Source organism: Balaenoptera ricei, chromosome 15, assembly GCF_028023285.1.
Source record: "Balaenoptera ricei isolate mBalRic1 chromosome 15, mBalRic1.hap2, whole genome shotgun sequence".
NCBI lineage: Eukaryota > Metazoa > Chordata > Mammalia > Artiodactyla > Balaenopteridae > Balaenoptera > Balaenoptera ricei.
In genome coordinates this window covers 29809131-29824116 of record NC_082653.1, presented here as the reverse complement: position 1 = coordinate 29824116, position 14986 = coordinate 29809131, and the positions used below count along the sequence as shown (strand labels likewise).

General features: G+C 45.8%; 1 protein-coding gene across 1 annotated transcript; it reads left to right on the top strand.

Annotated features, from left to right (window-relative positions):
* The first annotated feature begins 7250 nt into the window (after positions 1–7250).
* On the top strand, positions 7251–10547 carry LOC132349121 (mismatch repair endonuclease PMS2-like). Its single transcript, XM_059897274.1, is given in 2 exon segments — positions 7251–7571; positions 7574–10547. Coding segments are annotated over 2 exon segments (2493 nt in total). The 5' UTR covers positions 7251–7324; the 3' UTR covers positions 9820–10547.
* Positions 10548–14986: the final 4439 nt, after the last annotated feature.

Here is a 14986-nt window from a genome sequence, read left to right as displayed (position 1 = left end):
AGAGAAGTGGGGGACACAGAAGGGCTTTGTGCCCAGGAGCCCCACAGGCCCTGCTCGGTGTCACCCCCAATCCACTTGCCACAACTCTTTGATTGTACTGGCCACACTTGGAGACTTGAATCTCTCTCCCTCCCCTGTGTTCCCGCAAGTGTGAGGCAGCCCTTGACCCTCCACAATGCTAGAAAAAAGGAGGTACCCCGTCTTGTTTGTGGGGAGGGATCAGGGGACCCCCCAGGAAGCGGCGTGCTGAACTGAGTTTTAAACGTGAGGAGGGTATCTTGGGCTGAGGTAACAGCAAGGACAGGGCAAGAAGTCTGCCACGTGTCCTTTGGTGGTGTTGCTGGGTAAGTGTGAGGTGAGGCCAGGAGGAGGGTGAGGCTGATGGACAGGCTGGGCAGACTGTGGAGGAGACTTGCAATCATATTTCAAGGATACAGCACCCTGAAGGGTTTTGAGCAAGGGCACAAGACTCTCAGACAAACAGAGGGTTAGAAGCAGGTGAGTTATATGACCTCTGTGACGCCGAGTCACTGAATTCTAAAAGTTTTGCCATCCTTGAGGAAATCCAGCCGTTGGATATGGAGTGCCTGAAAACAATATCCGACTCCAGCCACCAGCAGGAGAGAATAGGTATCCTGCCTGGGGCCTCTGGTAGTTGCAGGGCAGGTGGGGCAGCCATGGCTGTGGAAGATCTTTCCAGGTGTCTGGCTTGGGTATTATAGTTACACTGGTGTCCACATTCTTTATACTCCTTTCCTGTGGAGATTCCGAGTCCACTTGAGATGGTCAACATTTTGCCAGATGTCTGATTCTGGCTTATATTCTCCTTGCATCTTTGCCACTTCTCCAGGACGGTGGGTACACGAGGACTCGGGCACACAACTCCACTGGCCTAGGTGGCAGGTTTCTTCAGAGGATGAGGAGGTGGTGTACCTGATACCATCCCAAGAAGCCCTGTAAGAAGACAAGCTCTGCTCCTTACTTGGGGAGACGTGGCAAGGCAGAGGTCAACACTCCATCCACGGGAAGGAACTGCATCCCGAATCGTCACGTGGGGGCTGGTGTCTGAGGAGATCCTTCTAGCCTCTGGGAGGATTCCTTCTCTCTTTTGCCCTTGAGTTTTGCCTCAAGAGTTGTCTTTTCTTTGTGGTGATTTCACCATGACTATAAGGTGAAATCTCTTGATTTCACATATTTACAAGTTTTAAGAAAAGCAATCTACTTTGAGGACAGTGAGACCAAATCAGGGGGTGCAAAAACACATCTTTTAACTTTTCATAAAATATTCTTTTTCTTTTTTTTCATTCTGCTCAACACAGGATCTAGCTAATTAATACCTGAGTTACATTTATTGGACATTCAACTCAACATAAATAAACATTGCTCTGAAGAGTAATAATATTGGAGTGGTATTTTACCACGATGATGAATATTTCTATTGCTAAGGTTAAGGGTAGTAAGCTCTGTAGTAATTCTCTTTCATGGGTGTGGCTCGATCTGAGAAAATAAAACCCTAAAATCCAATGCAACAACAACAAAATGACGTGCGATTTCAACAAAAGTCACAGGCATCCAAATCTGATGGTCCTTTTGTCTCAAAACCCCTCATTAATGGGGAAACTACTTGGATCACCTTGTTAATTTAGCTCCCCAATTAAAAAAACATATCTCTATATAATTAGCTATGGGTATCTGCTTACAAACATCCAGTGTCCCTCAGGATGTTGTAAACCAGCACAATGGAGAGGATCCAGTGACAGGAGGGAACGCCCTCCCTGGATAAGGTGAGCTGGCCGGTGGCCGGGTGCTTACCTTCCACCTACTAAGCTGCACCAAAGAGCTCCCTGCAGGGAAGTTTGTGGTGCAGGGCAGCAGCAGGACCATAGAGATCTGGACGGCAGCCATGTACCCTGCAAGCTTGGAGGCATGTATTAAGAACAGGCTGATTCTAAGGCTCCTTTGGGCAGGCTCTTTGTTCCTCAACTTTCCTAGATCAGCACTGAGGGTAGCGCAGAGCCCTGAAAATGTTCGCAAAGATCTGCTGTGTTGTGTCTGCCATTCTGGGCTCTTTGTCAGGAAGGGAGACCCACACCCAGGTATTTGGGACCTCAGGGAGCACTACTCCCAGGGAGAGGATGATTCTGGCCAGATGGAAGCTGAGCAGATCAAGAGACCTGGCTGGGCATGACCCACGGCCCACGAAGAATACTGCAGTCAGGCGGTGTACGGGGCCATGGGCTTTATGCGCCTGCTTCTTTCCCCTCCACCCCAGGAGTCAGTCAGGCAGAGAGCTGGGAGCCAGGACTCCGAGGCCCTGTTACTTCTGCCCATAGGGGATAAGGACAATTAATAACTGGAATGCTCCTCACAAGCAAGCCATTTACAGATGTCACCTGAATCAGACAGGTGACAAATCCCTCTTCAGCCCCCATTATATATATATAGGACATAAACAGGATACTCCATTTCCTCATCTGTTTGGTGGAGGTTAATTCTGCTACGAGTCCTACAAGGGTGCTTTGGGGATAGAGGGAGTCATGTGGCTATAACAGGAACACCCTGAAGCCCTGAAGAGTTCAGAGGGGTCCCCTCACTCACAGCCCCACTTTTAGCAGAGCACAGACTGGGGGCCCTTTCCTCTGCTCCTTGATGCACCTGCTGCAATGCTCTTTACTACGGCGGCAGAGAGGTCAAATTCGCTCCACTGCTGCCCACCTCTGGCCTCTGCTGTGCTCCCTCGGGGCCATGTGGCTCTGGGAGCGGGGTGGCTTCTCCTGCATCCCACAGAGCAGCACTAAACCCAGGACATGGTGTGCAATCGCCTGTCATCAGCAGCTTGCGGATAACCAGGTGTGGTTGTAGCAGAGCCCTGGGCAGGAAATCCCAAACAGGGACAACTTAACAGCTTGAAGTTCCTTGGCTGCTTGTGCCCTGCCCCCCTCCCCCAAGTTTTTGAATGCCACCTGCCATGTTGTTTCTAGAGTTCAATCCTCCTGGTACGATGCCTCTCATCTGATAAACTAGACTGTCAAGTTGATCATGCACAGAGTGGGGTGGAGAAAAAGACCTTTACTGAGCTGTATATTCCCCATGGTTTAAGATCCCTGGGAAACTACCAGCCGTGTAGTTGGAATGCTGCTTGGTGAGCATGGACCATGGGAAGGGACCGGAAAGGGTGCAGGGGGCTTCACTTGTTGAGATGCATGTATCTGTCAGGGATAATACTTACCCGCCTCAGTGATTTGGGTGAACTCTCATGAGTCCTCACTCTTTTGATGTTTGTTTTTATTGTCTGGGGGTTCTTGGCTATCTGTTTATATTTAACCTTGAGGTACTGAAAAGCCATGTGGAAGCTTTCTGCCCATGGGCAAGCCTTGCTGATGGGGGGGGGCCTCACTTTAGGACAGGGTTTCTCAACCTGAGCATTATTGACATTTAGGACCAGATAATTCTTTTTGTGGGAGCTGTCCTGTGACTTGAAGATGTTAAGCAGGTCCCTGGCCCCTATCCATTAGATACCCATTAACCCTCAGCCCCCTCCTCACGTGAGACGACCAACAGGGTCTCCAGATACTGCCAAGTGTCCCCTGGGGGCAAAAATGCCTTGGGGTTGAGAGTCATTGTTTAGGCTGATGAGGCAGGGATAAGAAACACCCACTCAGCGTTTGTGTGCCTTTTCTTTCCCAGAGAGAAATCTTCCCATCTCCTGCCTGAGGAAAACAACCTTGGCCGCCAGTGTTTGGGAAGCTGAGGAAGAGGAGGCTGAGAGTCCCACTCTTCAGTATGTGGGTTTTTACTCAATTCTCCTGTCTTCTGTGTACCTCATCTTGCCCTCAGTACAGAGCTTCTCATTTTGTCAGCCTCTCCAGAGAGTCAATGCTGAAACTTCTTCAGGAGTCCGGGAGAGGAACTGGGGTCTAAGGTTCTAACTTTTTATTTGTTTGTTTTTTAATATCAGCTTTATCAAAAAATAACAGCTTTACCAAAAAATTCACCCGTTTAAAGTGTACAATTCAGTAGTTTTTAATACATTCACACAACATTAGTCTCTGGTTTTTGGAGGTGACTGCTTCATTAAGTTTTTCTAATTTGGTGCTGACTGTGATTATGGTTTACACTTGCTCTGTGGTAACCCTTTCCTGGTGAAAGTTCTGTTAGCCACGTGTGCCCCAAGTCCAGAAGGAGGGAGGGAGCAGAGCCAGCTTGCAGAAAGGTTGAACCTTGTTTGGGGTTTCATCTCCCCTTTGTTCAGGAACATGGCCCACTCTCACCCCTTGGCACCTTGCAGAGGGCTCACGGACAGCTGGTCCCCTCTTGGCTGTTTGGTCGGGCTTGTAAAAGTTGGGACAGGGAGGCCACCAAGGCAAAAAGTGGGGACTGGGTGGGTGGCCATTGGCACTCAGCCTCTGGGGGTGGGGTAGGGGGAGGGTGGCATAGATCTTAGTCTCTGGAGCCGAAGGTCAGGACTTCGACCTTGGGTCAAAAGTTCCCAATTCAGGTTCTGGGGTGAACAATTCGGGAGCCCTGAGGGAACAGAGGGACCCTAGCCGCTGGAGGGAGAGCGGGGACTAAGCATAGGGAGTGGTCACCAGGGATCCAGGTGGACTTTGGGAGGGAGACTCAGTGTCTAAATCGGGACCGTGGAACTTGGCCTCTGGGACCAGCTGTGCGCAGGATGTCCGCTAAAAGGCCCTGAGAGCTCCGCGGACTCCCCGGGAGGTTCCCAGGTCAGACCTGGCGCTCTCCATCCTTAGAACAGGGGCCAGGAAGGGACCAGGTGAGGGAGGCCTCTAGTCCGCGGCCCTGGGGGAAGCCGGGGAGGGGCTGAAAGGCCTCGCATTCCCCGCAAAGGCCCCTCGGCTCCCCCTGCGGTTCCGGCCGCTCTCCCACCCCAGCGGACCGGAGAAATTGCGCCTGGGTCCTGGCGGACGGTCGGACTCCCCCTGCCGGCCAAGCCGGGACTTGGCCTTTGCGGCAACCCCGGGACAGACTGGGGCCAGAACCAGAAAGAGCCTCTGCAGGGGGCAAGGCGAGCCTTAGTGGGCGTTGGCGCCGGGAGACTCTACCAGTGTTTGTTATATGTGAAAACAAATTCGAAATCACGCGCTCCTTGCCAAGGTAAGAATTAGAACAACTTTACATGAATCTAAGCAGTATAATTAAAAGAGGCTCAGATCTTTGATCTCAAAAGTAACTTCTTGTGAATTAGAGCGTATACAAATGTAACCAAGCAGTTTAGTTAAAATGAAAACTAAGCAATATTGATTTCTTATAGTGAGCTAGAAGCACATTAGCTCAGAAATGCAAATTAACAAATTAGCTCAGAAACATTTCAAACTAAAAGATCTTACTGCAAGTTAGAGCAAATTAAGATACATCTAAGAAGCATTCCTAAACCTAACCTGGCATGGGAAATTAGAACAAATTGCGTTTGTGTGAAGTCAAACTTAAAAGCACTCATTTAAAATAAAATGTATGATCTTTAAAGTCCTATATAAAATTTTTTTATGTGCAAATAAGCTCAGAAACACACCGTCACCTCAAAAGTACTATCTTTGTGCAAATTAGAGCAAATTAAGTAGGTTAAGTGAAAACAGTGTTAATCACACACTTATATGTAAGGTAAATCAACAGTGCCTTATGTTGAGTTAGTGAAAATAAAGATGAAACTAAACTATGTGTACAAATAAGCAGTATGTCTGCAAACAAACAGTATGTTTGTAAACAAGCTAAGAATCAGACATTCCCCTCTAAGGAAACTTCTAATGGTTAGAGAGAGCAAATAAGAATGAGTTAGAACCAATTTAAATAAATCTAAGCAGTATTAGGGAATATGTCATTATTCTTTAATTTACTTGTGAGGAATTAGAATAAATATAGTTAATACTAAGCATTTTAGGTGAAATCAAGCTCAAAATCACTCTTTCATTTCAAATGAAACTTCTTATTCCTCCTTAGAGATATTCATATGTAACAGTTGATATTAAAACAAATACAGACTCAAGTGTTCCCAAAAGGACCTCCTTAGGGTAACTTAGAGTGTATTTAAGAGTTTATGTGAAATCAATCTCGAAATCATTCATTCATTTCAAACAGCTTCAGAAGTACTTTGTAAATTTTACATATGCAAACAAGCTCAGAAAACACATTCATCTCAAAATTTCCCAGTTTCCTCAATCGCTAGGGGGAGCTCCTCAGGCCTGGCACAAAGACCCCTCTTTTCCTCATGACAGACCGAAGCTGATTTGACTGAGACCACCAGTGACTATGTCCCTACTTCCCCCTCCAGAGGCTGAGTCCATATTTCGGCTCCAGAAACTAAGTCCTAATCTCCCATTTCAGAGGCTAAGACCCCACTCCTCACACCAGAAGCTAAAGACCCCACTTCTCCAACCAGAGGCTAAGTTTCCACCACACACCCCATTGGCTAGGTCCACATGACCCCTTACAGAGGCTGATGGGTCCCAGTTTTGGCTGCAGCAGTCACCTGGTGCCACAGAGACTACAACCTGCTTCCCTCACTGGAGTCTAACTCTCTGCTTCTCGATCCAAAAGGTAAGTCTTCAGAGCTCTCCTCAAAGGTTAGGTCCACACTCCCCTCTCTAGAGGCTGAGTCTGGATTTTGGCTCCATAGGCAGTACCTACCTCTCACATGAGAGGCCGTGCCCCTGCTTTCTTTCCAGAGGATGAGAACCCACTGCTGGCTCCAGAGCCTAAGTCCCAATCCCTCTTCCAGAAGCTGAGTCTCCATTTCAGAGTCTAAGTGCCAACCTGTGCTGCCAGTGATTCCCCTATATTTTGCTTCAGAGGCTACGTATGTCCCCCTAGCCAGAGCCAACCGGCAATCTTCCCAGCTGGGTCTCCTGCTGAGTCCCCTTCTCCTTAAAGTGAGTTAGAGTGTATTTAGTCAAAATTAAGCAGCATATTAATAAAAACAAGCTGAGACTCAGACATTGTTCTCAAGAGAAACTGTAACTTCTTAAGGAGTTAGAGTGTAGCTGGTCTAAATTAGCCAGTGTAGGGACTTCCCTGGTGGGTAAGGCTCCGTGCTCACAATGCAGGGGGCCTAGGTTCGAACCCAGGTTGGGGAACTAGATCCTGCACGCATGCTGCAACTAAGAAGTCTGCGTGCTGCAACTAAGATCCCACGTGCCACAACTAAGACCTGGCACAGCCAAAATAAATGAATAAATATTTTTTTAAAAATTAAAAAAATAGGTCGGAAGCAGCCAATGGGCGGCAGGGGGGGAGATTCCCTCCACCCCCCCAAACCGTGGGAGCGGCGGCGCAAACTGTTCCGATTCCCGAGTTAGGCTCTGCATCCATGGAGCGAGCCGACGGGCCGAGTTCAGAACTTGCTAAGGCCATCAAACCTATCGATCGGAAGTCAGTCCATCAGATTTGTTCTGGGCAAGTGGTTCTTAGTCTAAGCACTGCTGTGAAGGAGTTGGTAGAAAACAGTGTGGATGCCAGTGCCACTAACATTGAGCTCAGGCTTAAAGACTATGGCGTGGAGCTCATTGAAGTTTCAGACAATGGATGTGGGGTAGAAGAGGAAAACTTTGAAGGCTTAATGATGTAACTATTTCTACCTGCCACACATCTGCGAAGGTTGGGACTCGACTGGTGTTTGATCACAATGGAAAAATCCTCCAGAAAACCCCGTACCCACGACCCAGAGGGACGACAGTCAGCGTGCAGCAGTTATTTTATACGCTACCTGTGCGCCATAAGGAGTTTCAAAGGAATATTAAAAAGGAGTTCTCCAAAATGGTCCAGGTCTTACACGCCTACTGTATCATTTCAGCGGGCGTCCGTTTAAGTTGCACCAATCAGATTGGACAGGGTAAGAGGCAGCCTGTGGTGTGCACCAGTGGAGGCTCCAGCATGAAGGAAAATATCGGATCTGTATTTGGGCAGAAACAGTTGCAAAGCCTCATCCCTTTCGTGCAGCTGCCCCCTAGTGACACTGTGTGTGAAGAATACGGGCTGAGCTCTTCCCAGGCTCTGCATAACCTGTTTTGTATCTCAGGTTTTATTTCTCACTGTGCTCACGGCGTGGGAAGAAGTTCAACGGACAGACAGTTTTTCTTTATCAATCGGCGGCCTTGTGACCCAGCAAAGGTTTCCAGACTTGTGAATGAGATCTATCACATGTATAACCGGCATCAGTATCCATTTGTTGTTCTTAACATTTCTGTTGATATGGAATGTGTCGACATCAACGTTACTCCAGATAAGAGGCAAATTTTACTACAGGAGGAGAAGCTTTTGTTGGCAGTTTTAAAGACGTCTTTGATAGGAATGTTCGATAATGACGTTAACAAACTCAACGTCAGTCAGCAGCCGCTGTTTGATGTCGAAGGTCACTTAATAAAAAGGCATTCAGCAGAGGTGGAGAAGCCCGTGCCAGAAAAGCAGGATGATCCCGCCCTGTTAAGGACTCGCGGGGAAGAGAAAAGGGCAGTGACCATTTCCAGACTGAGAGAGGCCTTTTCCCTTCGTCACACAGTGGAGAACAAGTCTCGGGGCCCGAAGGCCACTGACCCAAGACGGATTTCTCCACGACAGAAAAGCAGCACCCCATTTCCTAGCGCTTCAGGGCCCCTCTGCTCCCGGAAGCACATCTCTGAACCTCGGGAGGAAGGGATGACTTCCACTCAGGGGCCCTGTGACCCGATGGGCAGAGTGGACACGGAGGAGGGCTGGGGGCACAGCAGTGCATCTGCTGGCTCTGAGGAGGGGTCCAGCGCCCCAAAAACGGGCAGCCACCCCAGCAGTGACCATGTGGCAAGCTCCCCCAAAGATGGGTTTTCGCAAGAAAATGTGGAGTCTTTGGAGAAGTTACCTGAAACTGACCATCGTCCTTCGGGCACGAATTGCCACTTAGACCACGAAGAAAGCGGCTCCCGACCTAGAGTTTTGCTGCAGCCTACTCACCTCTCATCCCCAAATGCAAAACGTTTTAAAAAAGAAGGGGTTCCTTTAAATCCCGATGTCCCTCCAGAGTCCGTGAAAACTCAGAACGCTTCAACGTATGAGGTGGATGTAGCTGTTGAAATTAACAAGAAAATAGTGCCCCTTGACTTTTCTATGAGTTCTTTAGCCAAACGAATAAAGCAGTTATGTCAGCAAGAACAGCAACGAGAAGGTGGACAAAATTATAGGAAGTTTCGGGCAAAGATTTGCCCTGGAGAAAATCAAGCAGCAGAAGATGAACTAAGTAAAGAGATAAGCAAAACGATGTTTGCAGAAATGGAAATCATTGGTCAGTTTAACTTGGGATTTATCATCACCAAACTGAATGCGGATATCTTCATAGTGGACCAGCATGCCACGGATGAGAAATACAACTTCGAGATGCTTCAACAGCACACTGTTCTCCAGGGTCAAAGGCTTATAGCACCTCAGACTCTCAACTTAACGGCTGTCAATGAAGCAGTTCTAATAGAAAATCTGGAAATATTCAGAAAGAATGGCTTTGACTTTGTTATCGATGAAGACGCGCCGGTCACTGAAAGAGCTAAATTGATTTCCTTGCCAACTAGTAAAAGCTGGACCTTTGGACCCCAGGACATAGATGAACTGATCTTCATGCTGAGCGACAGCCCCGGTGTCATGTGCCGGCCTTCCCGGGTCAGGCAGATGTTTGCCTCCAGGGCCTGTCGGAAGTCTGTGATGATTGGAACTGCTCTTAACACAAGTGAGATGAAGAAACTCATCACTCACATGGGGGAGATGGACCATCCCTGGAACTGTCCCCACGGAAGGCCCACCATGAGACACATTGCCAATCTGGACATCATTTCTCAAAACTGACAACATTTCTCATTTTAAAGAGCTATTGATCTTATTGCAGATTTTTCTGTTTTGCAAGGCAGGGTTTTAAGTAACCATTTTGGGGGTTTGTTTCTAAATGAACCTGCTACTTAAAAATGCATCAGATCCGTTTAGAAATGATCTTGAGAACTTTTTCATTCCATATGGAGCATGGCTTGCAACATGTTTTGTTTCACATTTGAACATACGTGTGTGTGTGTGTGTGGTGTGTAGCCGCAAGAGCATGTTTTACAAAAAGAGAGCACTTTGGAAGTCACCTAGACCTCTGCTCTGGCCCGACGTATTTTAGCCTGCCACTTTCAGCTCTTAATGATGATTAAATCCGTAATGGTTTAACTTCATAAATTGAAAATTATGATCCTTTTGAGTTAGTCATTCTCAACCCTGATGCATATTAAATTTAGAAGATAATCCAAAAAAACTCAAGGGATATACTCTGTCCAGCTGGAAGAAATCGACCACGTGGGGTGATGTCTCTCTTGTTTTTGTTTTTTTGTTTTTGGTTGCGCTGCGCTGCTTGCGGGATCTCAGTTCCCTGATCAGGGATTGAACCCAGACCACGGCAGCAAAAGCCTGGAATCCTAACCAGGAGGCCACCAGGCAGGGCACTCCTGGGGGTCTCTATTTTTAAATGTTCCCCGCTGCAGCCAGGGTGGCAAAGAGCGTTGTAGGCAAGGGGAAATAAAAGACTGATTTTTCTGTAAAAAAAAAAATAAATAAATAAATAAATAAATTAGCTAGTGCATGTGGAATCAAGCTCAAAATCACTCATCCATTATAAATGAAATTTATAAGCTTCATAAGTGATATATAAATTTTATATATATATATATATATATATATATATATATATATATATATATATAAACTAGCTCAGAAATACATATATGACACAAACACACAATCTCAAATTACATTAGAGTAATGTGCATCTAAGCAGTATTAGTGAAACCTAGTTCAGAGGCAGACTTAGTCCTCAAAAGCACTTAACTTATAATGTTAAGTTAGTGGAAATATAGATGAAACTGTGCAACCAAGCAGTATATTTGTATACAAGCAAAGAACCAGATATTCCTCTCTTCTGAAGTGTGAAATGGTGAGATAGTGCAAATATAAATGATTTACAGCCAAATTACATGAATCTAAGCAAGCTTTAGAGAAAATAAGCTCACAGTTACATGTTGTTCTCTTAATTTCCTTGTTTTTGTAACTTACAACAAATTAGGATGAATGTAAGCAGCTTAAGTGACAACAATGTCAGAATCATACATTCATGTCTAAGATAAGTTCCTATGGTGATTTAGATAAAAATCTGTCTGAAACTAAGTAGTTTGTTGAAAACAGGCAGAAAAACCTTCAACTAAGGTTCACGTTCAGGAACATTTGAAATGAAATATCTCACTATGAGTTAGAGCATGTTTAGATGAAACTAAGCTCTTTATGTCAAACAAGCTCAGAATCTATCATTCTTCCTGTATTAGTCTGAGTTCTCCAGAGAAATAGAACCAATAGTGTGTGTGTATGTGTATGTGTATGTGTTTGTGTGTGTATGTATTTGTATAGATGGAGGTTTATTGTAAGAAATAGGCTCACACAATTATGGAGGCTGGCAAGTCCAAAACCTGCAGTGTGGGCTGGCTGGCTAGAGACCCAGAAGAGCCAATGGTGCAGTTCCAGTCTGAAGGCAGTCTGCTGGAGATTTTCCTCTTGCTCTGGGAGGCCGGGCCTTCCACTGATTGGATGAGGCCCACCCACCTTATGGAAGGCAATCTGCTTACTCAAAGTTCACTAATTTAAATGTTAATCTCATCCAAAAACACCCTCCAAGTTGACACATAAAATTAACTACCACACTTCCCAAAGCTAACTTTTTATGCGGAGAGCAAATCAAGACATTTTATGTGAAGTCAAGTTCAATACCACTCGTACATTACAAATGAAGCTTCCTATTTATCGTTAGGACTATGCAAGTTCAGATGTATTCTTCTCAATGGTATCTGATTAGGGTGAGTTAGAGCACAGTTAGTTGAAAGTACAAATGAAATCAAGCTTCATTCAGCCTGGTAGCCTGGTTTATGCAGGATTTAATATCTGAACTTAGACTTGGACATTGGACTTCTGCTTTGTGCCCTTACCTTTGATCTGGAACTAAGCCTTAGAAGTCTTACAAGGCTGATACTGTAAGCAGCTTTTGGCAGGAAGGAGATCTTTACAGGAAAGAGCTCTTTGCAGGAGGCCCTTTTTGTCTTGTCACTTTAGCAAAGTTATATTGTAAGTAACCTTAAACCAGGCACCGCATGCTCTACTCACCTCTGGCCCAAGCACACCTTTCAAATCTTTTGATCACAAAACGCCTTGCCTAAACTGTTGGTTCTTTCCATAGATCAAAGAAGTAGAAATGAAGAATAAGTAATTAACAGATGACCAGATCTCTTCCCTAGCTTCCCCGTTAGCAATCTTGCAAACAAACTGTTTGAACAAGGTAACATCTAAAGAAAGATCAGGAGGAGTTGACAAGTCTGCATGCAGTGGGAGATGGTGACAGTTTGATCCCCTATCTCAATGATTAACTGAGATTATTTCCCCTTTTCCCTTTGAAAACTTTCACGGCCAAGCAGAATCTTTGGAGGTGGTTTTGGGATGAGTCCACCTTCTCCCCACATTGCCAGCTTTCTAATTAAAAGCAACGTTTTCTGTTTCTACAAACACTTGCCTCTAGGGTATTGATTTTCGAGTGGTAAGCCCTGGCCCTGAGTTTAGTAATAATGTCTGGAAGGTGAAGAGAAATGAGAGGGTGGAAGAAGAGATGGTGTTGGAGAAAATTAAGAATAAAATTGCCTGCCAACCCAGATAGTTCTCTCCGCAAATGTAGAAAAGAAAGAAAACAGTTTTATTATTGAATAAGTGTTAAACCAGACTGTGAAATGCATCATAGGCAATCTTCTGAGATTGCAAAGGAGAAATCCCAATTTTTATATAGTTGAGTGGATACAACCCATTACAAACATGTTCTCAAGGTTAATGGTAATTTGTCCTCTTATAAGAGGATTTGACAACTTTGTTTACTGTACATTTTTTTTCACAGTTCATACTAAATTCACCTGGTAATTGGGGGTAGCCACCTGTGCCGATGAGGTAGGAGATAGATGGGTCCCTGGGCTGAGCAGCTGGAATTTGTCAAGTGGAGTAAATTGGAGTTTTGTTTTCCGTAGACACTCCAAGGACAAAGTTAGTGGCAGGAGCTGAGCTCTGCTAGAGTAAAGAGATAAGACAACCACTCTGAGGTCAAGGAAACCTCACCAACTGTACATGTGCAGGAAGGTCAAAAATGGAGGGGGTGTCATCACATAATAGGTGTTGTCAGACCTCCTACTAGCCTTTGTGCTGGAATCCATCTTGGCAAAAGGAGGCACACACATATTTGGGGAAGGTCTTAGGGCAGGTCAGATGTGGGAAAAGAAGCAAGATAATTGGCCAGAGGAAAACAAAGACCCAGAAGAACTGCCCTGTATAAATGATTTAACCACCTCTTTACTGCACTCCTCCTCATTAGGGAGGGTGCCCACACCCTTTCTCTTCAGGTGTGTATTTCTGCCTTGCATCTGTCTTAAATAAATAAACTGTTTCCTGTGAGCTCTCCCATGTGTTGTGCTTTTTTTAAAAATAAATTTATTTATTTATTTTTGGCTGTGTTGGGTCTTCGTTGCTTCGTGCGGGCTTTCTCTAGTTGTGATGAGCGGGGGCTACTCTTCGTCACGGTGCGTGGGCTATAGGTGCGCGAGCTTCAGTAGTTGTGGCACATGGGCTCAGTAGTTGTGGCTCAAGGGCTCTAGAGCACAGGCTCAGTAGCGTGGTGCACAGGCTTAGTTGCTCCCTGGCATGTGGGATCTTCCCAGACCAGGGCTCAAACCCGTGTCCCCTGCATTGGCAGGCGGATTCTTAACCACTGTGCCACCAGGGAAGTCCTGTGCTGTGCTTCTACTAATAAACTTGTACCCGTTTTTACAGTTTTTGCCTCCTTGAAACATTCTTGTTACAACGGGGCAAGAGCCAGGGCAACTTTGCTTCCAGCCTCTACCCCCTGGTGGGCTAGCAGCTAGGACTCCAGGTTTCCATCCAGGCTGCTCAGGTTCAATTCCTGGGCAGGGAAGTAAGATCCTGCTTCAAGACATTGCTCACTGCTGTCCCTCTGAGAACACTAATTACTTTTATTTGAAAGAAAAAAAAACCAACTTCTAACTCTATGACAAGGAGGTAGTTATAGTTTTGAGCTACGCATTGAAGCTAAATTCCCACATGACGGGAAGATAGGGCAATATCTTCCTTAATGGTTTATTTCCGAGATGGCTGCCAGGCCTTTAAGAAAAACAACATACTTCTTAGCTTTTAAAAAGATTTACATACATATCAAAGGGGCACATGATTTACAAATAGGTTTCTCAAGGACATGGTAACAGTGAAAGCTAATTTTCAGTTACCATTACAATTTAAACGCTCTTCCTATGAATTGAACTTGGTCTGCTTTGCCGAATCCCAATTGGCGTGTTGCCAGTTGAAGGTACCAGCTTAGCCCTTAACCAGGATCTCTGGTAAAAAGCCAAAGAGCCAGACTCCAGCCTGAGTGAGGTTTCTGAGGCAGGCGATAGATGGGCCCCAGGCTGAGCAGCTGGAATCCTTCCCCTGTGGACAGACACTCCAAGATAAAGATAATGGCAGGAGCAAGGAGAAGCTGAGTGCTGCTTGGATAAAAGATAAAGAGAACACATATTTCTCATTCTTGAGGTCAAGGAGACCTCCCAAACTACACGTGCACAGAAAGGTTCCTCAGCGGTCAGAGAATGGAGGGGGTGCCAGACCATAATATGTTCTTCTTTCCAGAAACCCTAGGGCTGTAATCTATTTTGGCTAAAAGACACACAACTGCCCAAAGTGGGGGGCCCTGAGTCTGATCAAATGTGGACTCAGAGCCAGGCAAAGCAAGACGATGGGCCAGAGGAAACCCAGAAGAAATGCCCCACGTAAGTGATTTAAACTACCCCAGAGGTGCTACTCTTTCTCTGAGCCCACCCCTGTGTGTCTATCCACACGTACTTTTTTTCCTCCTAATAAACACTTTACTTGTTTCACTACTTTCCATCTCTTTGCT